Source organism: Macaca nemestrina, chromosome 3 (genome assembly GCF_043159975.1).
Source record: "Macaca nemestrina isolate mMacNem1 chromosome 3, mMacNem.hap1, whole genome shotgun sequence".
NCBI classification, from domain to species: Eukaryota; Metazoa; Chordata; class Mammalia; order Primates; family Cercopithecidae; genus Macaca; species Macaca nemestrina.
This window is the reverse complement of record NC_092127.1, coordinates 128,675,220-128,684,266: the sequence shown is the minus strand read 5'-3', so window position 1 is coordinate 128,684,266 and position 9,047 is coordinate 128,675,220. Positions and strand designations below refer to the sequence as shown.

General features: G+C 38.8%; 1 protein-coding gene across 7 annotated transcripts in view; it reads left to right on the top strand.

The window, feature by feature from the left end:
* Window positions 1-7,985: 7,985 nt before the first annotated feature.
* LOC105463593 (EPH receptor A5) overlaps window positions 7,986-9,047 on the top strand; it is a 349,905-nt gene continuing 348,843 nt past the window's right edge. For 3 of the 7 annotated variants that reach the window (XM_011710796.3, XM_011710794.3, XM_011710795.3), the window contains exon 1: window positions 7,986-8,935. In XM_011710796.3, the coding sequence (XP_011709098.1) occupies window positions 8,755-8,935 (181 nt within the window). In that variant the 5' untranslated portion in view covers window positions 7,986-8,754. The remainder of the gene's footprint in view (window positions 8,936-9,047) is intronic. The other 4 variants (XM_011710793.3, XM_011710798.3, XM_011710799.3 and 1 more) reach the window with 2 other exon arrangements.

The window sequence follows — 9,047 nt, the reverse complement described above, 5'->3', positions numbered from 1 at the left end:
AGGGACCAACTCCAGAGACTGCAGAAAACAGCAAGCCCTTGGGTCTGGCACACAAAATTATTTTTTCCTCCTTGGCTTCCCAGCTTGTGATATAAGGGGCTGCCATGAAGACCTCTAACATGCCCGGTTAGAGGTGAATGTCTTGGTGATTAACATTTGACTCCTCGTTACTTATGTAAATTTCTGCAGCTGGCTTGAATTTCTCCTCAGAAAATGGGTTTTTCTTTTCTATTGCATCATCAGGCTGCAAATATTCTGAACTTTTATGTTCTACTTCCCTTTTAAACATAAGTTCCAACTCCAAATCATATATTTGTGAATACATAAAACTGAACGCTTTTAACAGTACCCAAGTCACCTCTGGAATGCTTTGCTGCTTAGAAATTTCTTCCATCAGATGCTCTAAATCATCTCTCAAGTTCAAAGTTCTACAAATCTCTAGGGCGGCAGCAAAATGCCATCAGTCTCTTTGCTTAAATTTAGCAAGAGTCATGTTTGCTCCAGTTCCCAACAAGTTCCTCTTCTCCATCTGAGACCACCTCAGCCTGGACTTTATTGTCCATATCACTATCAGCATTTTTGTCAAAGTCATTCAACAAGTCTCTAGGAAGTTATTAACATTCCCACATCTTCCTGTCTTCTTCTGAGCCCTCCAAACTGTTCCAACCTCTGCTTGTTACCTAGTTCCAGAGGCACTTCCACAATTTTGGGTATCTTTACAGAAGCACCACATTCCTGGTACCAATTTACTATATTAGTCAGTTTTTACCCCACTAATAAAAACATAATTATCCAAGACTGGGTAATTTATAAAGGAAAGAAGCTTAATTGACTTACACCTCCACATGGTTGGAGAGCCTTCACAATCATGGCTAAAGACAAATGAGGAGCAAAGTCAAATCTTACATGGTAGCAGGCAAGAGAGCTTGTGCAGGTGAACTCCCATTTATAAATATGAGATCTCATGAGACTTATTCACTACAATGAGAATAGTATGGGGGAAACCACCTCCATGATTCAATTATCTCCACGTGGCCTTGTCCTTGACACATGGAGATTACAACAATTCAAGGTGAGATTTGGGTGGGGACATAGCCAAACCACATCAGTCTCAGACCATAAAACTTCAGGAAGTGAAATTTCAATTTTTACTAATTCTGTGATATAGTCTTTTCCTCTTTTCACATATTTCAAGAAAATTAACTATTCATAATCTACACATATGAGAGCAAAGGAAGAGGAATATTACCAATTATGAAGTGAACCAGTGTAGAAAGAAAATAGAATTAGAACTGCAGTCAATAAAGTTAGTGTGCTGGAAAATTCAGTGGGAAAATGCATTGAAACATGAGGTACACAACAGAAATCATGCATGCTAGAAATTTTGGAAGAGTTGTAAACATTGTGAATACAATACAATATTTTCTGTGGACAGAAAATGATTAAGTCAAACAAGTATTGTACCTAACTCTTTTTGTAATAGGGGCAAGAGGCTAATTAAAGTAACTTTTACTTTACTATTTTTGGTAATATAAAGTAACTAATTATTACCATCTTTGTACTCTCTTCTGTCTGTCTCTTCCACCTTCTTTTTATTTTTTTTCTTCCCTGTTTTTTCTCTCTCTCTCGTATGTGTGTGTGTGTTTATGGGTGTGTACTGATGACTGCATATACATTTTCCTCTAAGATTTTGTTTTGTTTTGTTTTGTTTTTGTTTTTCAAGACGGAGTCTTGCTCTATCGCCAAGGCTGGAATGCAGTGGCGAAATATTAGCTCACTGCCACCTCCGCCTCCTGGGTTCAAGCGATTCTCCTGCTTCAGCCTCTTGAGGAACCGGGATTACAGGTGCCTACAACCACATCCAGCTAGTTTTTGGTAGAGATGGGGTTTCACCAAGTTGGCCAGGCTAGTCTTGAACTCCTGACCTCAGGTGATCCACCTGTCTCGGCCTCCCAAAGTGTTGTGATTATAGGCATTGGCCACTGCGCCTGGCTTAGGATTTTTTTTTTTACTAATGTTTTTCTATTATTATATGTTATAAATGCTAATTATTGAAAATGCAAAAATTAAAAGTATAAAAATAAATTCAACTAATCCTACCAGTCATATACAAATGTCAATAATAATGGCATATAGCTTTTCAAACTTAAAAAAGTTTGCTTTTTATTAGTTGGGCTTTATATATATATATACACATTATATATTACATATTTATATATAATATATATTATATATTATATATATATAAAGATAGTTTTAAATATCAAAGTATGAAAGTATAATAGATATATATATTCTTGTATTTAAATGATCCTACTGGGCATTGTGGCTCACGACTGTAATCACAGCATCTTGGGAGGCTGAGGTGGGAGGATGGTTTGAGGCCAGGAGTTCAAGACCTGCCTGGACAAAGTGAGATACCCATTTCTATAAAAAATAAAAAAATAAAAAAATAGCCAGGTATGGTACTGCAAACCTGTAGTGACAGCCTGGGAGCTCAAGGTTACAGTGAGGTCTGATTGCACTACTGCACTCCAGCCTGGTGACAGAGTGTCTGTCTCAATAAATAAATAAATAATCCCATGATATTCTATTACATAAATATACTATAATATATTAAGCATTTCTTATTAAAGATTAAAACACTTCTGATTTTTATCAGTTAAAAATACCACTATGTTTAATCTTTTGGCTTATCTTAATTTACTCACAACATAAAAAATGTAATTGCTAGATCTGAAACTATGCATACCTTAAAAGCACTTGATGTTATTTTGAAATGATGCTAATAAAGATGTTTCAGATTAACATCCCACTAACAGCACAAGTACATGAGATTATCACTGCTAACTTTTAGCTAGAAGCTTGTTCAACAGACAATTAACAGTGCTATCTAAAGCCCGGGCTGGACTCCCGGCTACTTTGGGAGGCTGTATTCTTGGCTACTTGAGAGCCTGACATAGGAGGATCACTTCAGGCCAGGAGTTCCAGGCTGCAGTGAGTCATGATCCAGCCATTGCACTCTATGCACTCTAGCCTGGGCAACAGAGGGAGACTCTGTCTCAAAAAAAAAAAAAAAAAAAAAAGAAAGAAAAGAAAAAAAAAAATCCTAGTTGCATATGTACCCCTTCATTATTTATGCTATGGAAAAAATTGATCAGTTTTCCCCTAGCAAAGTATAGCAATTATTTTATAAAATATGTTTTTGTATGAGTAGATTAGCTATCAATTTCAAGTCCATATATCAACTGAGATTAATAAACAGTTTTCTGAATATGAAAAATATTACAGCTTATTTTTCACATTTTTGCAAATACTTTTGGAGTCCAGAAAATAGGTTAGAACACACAGAATTTTAACTTCTTACAGTAGTGTTACTTCAATTTTCTGACTCTTATGTCCACACATTTCCTACTTTTTCAGTCCCAAAATTCTGTATTATCCCAGCATTCACATCTTCATCTGATGCCAGTTATCCGAGATGCTGGATGCAAACAACAACCAAAGAACTTCCTGGCAAGTCAATTTGGCTCATCATAAACTCCAGTAGCCTTGGCCTCACGCTATGCTGCAACATCTGCAATTCTAGCACATTGATAAAAGAATGATTAAAGAAGAAACCACCACCATCAACAACCACCATGAGTCTTTGGCTCACTGTAATTCATTTGAACACCTTATTCTTTCTTCTTTGCTACATAACTTCCTATTAATAATCATGAATAGGGTGACAGCTTTATTCTGTTCTCAATATTGATTAAGAGAGATAAAAAGAGTGCTGGCTGTGATATGGACATCTTTAATAAGTGAAATTTCTGATGAGTAATCATTTCATGCATTGTTAAGTTATAAAATACTTTCTATATTTAAATCCTCATTAATTTATTAAAATGGTATTAATGCATTATTTTTTAAAATTAAACACCCATCTGATAACTTGTTAAATTTAAATATAATTTAACCTCACCTTAATAGGTAGAAACATGAGTCGTTAGCAAAAAAGAAGAGATTCTAGGACTTCAGGAAAGAAATGCTTAAGAAATAATACTAAACAAAAAATATTTGCTGTTTTATGTCCATTAAGATACAATATATACAATTATAGATATATTACAGTATTATCTTTGTTGTAAACTTCAAGAGTATTGAATTGCTTAAATATATTTTAGTCAATATTTACCTTTGATATCAAAATAATTAACATCACCGTACATCTATCCTCTTTAGAAAACTATGAATCTGAAAAATTAACTTCTTTAGGGTATCTTATAGTTTCATTAAGGTATCATATAATTTCTCATCTAAAATCTATCATGGGTTAAAATTTTGCTTTGCTTGTATTTTTCACCAAATTCTCCCAAAGAAAGAATCTAGCTAAGTGACAAAAGCATTTAAAACAGATTTGTGAAAAATTGCTATAATTAAATAATGAGAAAAAAATGCTCTTGAATTTATGGAGTTTTATTTAAATTGTTTTAGTAAAGACTGTTGCTTATGTTTTTCACCACGGTTTAAAGGCGCTGTGTGCCATGTGTTGGGCTAATATTATCTGACCACAGACCTCAATCTTGTTGTTTTCTTGATTTGTCCATTGTCTCCACTGTACACAAACAAATCGTGTGCATGTTTTTGTGTACATGAAACAGTATTTTTCTTTAAGTAATGCTTGCTTATGATCCTTCATTTCTCGTTTTCTCCTATTCATTTATCTGACCTATACTACCTGCTTTGAAAATCGCTTTTAGACTTAAACCTTAACACTGGAATATTTTCATGTATGCATTGCTCCCATTCATGCAGAACTCTTGGGTAGTCCTCTTTTTCTGATCAACCTGGTTATCAAATTTATTCGTTACTTCTGTTACATAGGACCTTTCTCCAATAGACTCCATGCCATGGGTGAAAGTTTCCATGTCTTACTATCTGTGAGACTACTTGAGTCACCTAATCTCATTTCCTCAGTTTTCTCATCATTAACATGGGGATAATAATTACACCAACATCAGGGTTGAAGTGTCAGCGTTAAGTAACATAGTTAAGGTAAAAATGTCACATAATGCTTTACACATAGCAAATCTTCAGGAAAAACTAGCAAGGCTTTCTGTCAAAAATACTTTTCTTGAATCTTTGAATGCAGGGAAGATATATTTGGGCTTATTAATACACTGAACCTAACTATAATATTAGAACTTTTTATGAGGGTAGTAAACTTTCAAGGCACCTTATCAAGGTTACTTTGAATATCCTTCCTTCAGGAAAACTTAGTACTGAAGTCATATAAAAGCAGAGATCTTGGGAGACACTAACCACTTTCATCTTTTAAGGTCATAGTAGCCATTTCAAGCAATGAGAAATGCAAACAATAGGGCGCGGAAACCAATATTGATGGTGTGGCCTTTTGTTGTGCAAAGCAATAAGTATGAAAGAAAAATATAAACCCTATCTAGTTTTCATGCAATCCCATGGTTCAATGTAATTGTGTTTTAAAAAGAATTAACATGCCGAGACATCAACACGTGGCCAAATGTGAATCTCCTTTGAGATTGAAGCCCAAGTAAAATCACCATCACTACCTTTTCTGATTAACCCTCCTTAGACCAAAAAATTATTTTCATTGTTGTCATCAGAACTTCATGAACCTTACAGCTTCAATGAACTTTACAGCTATTCATTCTTTCAGAGATCTGTAATCAACATTATTAAACAACTGTGAGAAAGATGGCTGCAATTTAAGGAGAATACAAAGGATTTTGCTTTCTGTATTCTCAATCATGTAACTTAGTAATGTTGGGAGAAGATAACACAATTATGCCCATGCTGACCAGAGTCCCAGGTTTTCTTTGACATACCGGATTTAAATTCTGTCTTTCTTCTCTTTAGATATAGATAGACAATTTTATTCCACCTTTGATTCAGAAAATATTGGCATTTTGTTGATTTATGTAAAGCTATGACTACTTCGAGGAGGAGGACAAAGTAACTTTTTTGTTGGGAAAAGAAGAAATTAGGCTTGAGTGCCTGGCTCTCCTAGGACACTGGGTACGATTTAGATGACAGCAATTGTGTGTGTTTGTGTGTGTGTGTGTGTGTGTTGTGGTGGGGTGGGTGGAGTAAATATTTCTAGAGGGGGGATTTCTTTAGAATGGAATAAAAGGCAGAAAAATCAGAGAGGTATGAGGTAATTTAGGGCAAAATTGAGTTTAACATTGTGGTATAGAATAAAACTATATATTTAAACCATTTGTGGTAGAAGGCTTTAAATTCTAGGCTGAAAAATTTGGTTATTTTTTGGCCAAGAGTAAATAATTGAAGATAGATGAACAGAGTAGTCACATAGAAATGCAACCAACATGAAAGGAAAGAAGGCTTGAAGACTGTCTACTCCAAATTCCTCATTTTACTGATGAGGATACTGAGTCCTGTAGAAGTAAAGGAATGAGCTCAAAGATCCATTAAACTCATATTAGTTCTATTACGTATTTCTGGGGTTTAGATATCGTAGTTGATATTCTGCTTAAATATTTTTAAGTAACTCAATTATAATTGTAGGGGAGAGGGGAGCTTACATTTTGAATGGTCCTTAAATAGAAACATAAATTTTAACTTTCCATCTCACTGTGAGGCTTTTTGCCAAACTGAGAGACTGATTCACTGCTCTTCCTCTAAATTTGCTTCATCCATTTGGAGCACATTATAATAGAAAGAACCTGCTTTCAGACTTCTGGTGCCAAACATTTCGGGAAAAAAAGAAATCAAAGATGAGCTTTCACCTCTTTACAAAATTGCATCACTGCTCCTTTATTCTTTCATCTTTATGGCAAATATTTAAACAAAAAGAAATGTCACCAGCTAAAGATTGTGAGGAATTTATTGTGAAGACAAACAAGACTCTAGATATGTCAAAACTGGTGATCTGACTCATCTTTATTAGGTGTGAACGGAAGCCCAAGCTTTACAGCTGTTACTATGCATGAAATTAAATGAGATATCTTTCTTCTAAAATCAGACCTTTCTGTAGGTGCTTTCTCTGCAGCCTTTTGTTTTTTAATGCCCGTATATTAAAATTATCCTTCAAATGTATCTCTTTGAAAGAATGAATAAATCGAGGGAATATACTAAAGCAAGAAAAGACATAACAGAGGTGACGCATAAAAAGTTGATTGTCTTTTTTTTTTTTTTTTTCACTGTTTGTAAATCTCTCAATGCAATAGGGCACAATCAATTAAAATAATTAATTTTTCAAAACTCTGAATTTATTTGACCAAGGCTAATTTCTCTGGAATGTATGACATGTACCTGCATATATCGTACAATTCCTAAAATACTAAAACATTTTATCAATGAAATTAATGAATTAAATCGCCACCTATGAAAGTACCTGGCATACTACAAATCTCAATAATCAAATTCTTTGACTCCTTGAAATCTCAAACAGAGCTACTGCCTCTTTATTTACTCTACAATTTACTTCTGAAGAAAACGTTTAGTAATTCCTATTCCAGCCATCAAAGTATGGGAAGAAGAGAAAGGGTCAGCAGCGGTAAGTGGCATGGGTGTTTGAGAAACTAGCCACGGACCAGCAGAGCCTACGAATGCGCGGCGATGTGACGACAAGGTTGTTGATGCCACAGCCTGTAAGGGGCGGCAGGCAAGATGCCAAACGGAGGGACCCGCGTCTCTAAGGGCCGCCGGCTTAGCTGGGGCTGATCTGCCTTCCGCCTCCCGGGAGCCCCAGTCCTCGTCAGCGTCGTCAGGAGGATTCCTCGCCCTAATTATCCCGGGAGGAAGACGCGCCTTTCCCGGAGACCGCTAGGCAACACTCACCACGGCAGCCTCCAGATTACTTCTCTCCGTGGGTGTGTGACTTCGTCGAAGCAACTCACACTTACAGTAGATTCTCACTGGCAAGGCTGCGAGCAGCAGAGGGCGGGGGAGCTGGGAAGAGGAGGAGGGAAGGAGGGTGGGAGGCGCTGAGCCGGGAGGCAGAGGGGACGCCAGAGCTCCAGACACAGCAGGAGCGCGCCTTGGCGGTGCAGTTTCAACCTCGCCTTCGCAGCAGCGCACACACTGCCTCCTCCCCGAGCAGCGGGAACCGCAGCAGCTCCCGGGCCGCCGCAGCGCAGCTCCTCGCTCCTGCCCGCCGTCCGCCGTCAGTCCCTCCCCTCGTCAGCACTCAGCCCGCAGCTATTTCCTTCTGCCAGGCTCTTTGAACTCTGGATCTCTGCTTTTGCTCGCTGCTCTCCCGTTTTTCATTCTCCACATTTTCTCAACTACTCTTTCTTTATCCTTAGCCACCCTGCTTTTTTCCTCCTTAAAAAACAAAAATCGGGGATTTCGCCTTAAAATGATTTGTCTTCCTTACCTTCGTCCATTTCAACACTGAGACTGCAAAGAACCTTCACCTTTCCCCTAGTGGCATTTAAAAATTCTCAATCTGTAAAAAGTATTTTTAAAAGGCAAAGGAACAGGACGCGGGACCCTCTCAACACCCTTGATCCGAGTCCAGAACTGCACTAGCAACCAGAACTAATATTTCATTTAACCCTACCAAAGGGAAGGCGAGAAGAGCCAGAAGCAAACTTCAGCTGCCTCAGCGGATCCGTGGTTCCCGCATTTGGAGGAGCCGCGTGCCAGAAGGCGTAGGACCCCACGGGGAGACAAGGAGGACTCCCGAATCTCCCTTGGCGGCTCCTCGAGGCCGAAGCGGTGGACTGAGCTGCGCGGGACAGCTGCAGCGGAGGAGGCTCGGAGAAGATGCGGGGCTCGGGGCCCCGGGGTGCGGGACGCCGGCGGCCCCCAGGCGGAGGCGGCGACACCCCCATCACCCCAGCGTCCCTGGCCGGCTGCCACTCTGCACCTCGCCGGGCTCCCCTCTGGACGTGCCTTCTCCTGTGCGCCGCACTCCGGACCCTCCTGGCCAGCCCCAGCAACGAAGGTAAGAAGATGGGGGTGGGGACCGCGGCGACCTGGGGCGGAGGGGCTAGGCGGGGCCTGGGGAGTTCGGGTCTCAGCGCGCTGGACGCTGCTGCTGCAGACTAAATCGCACT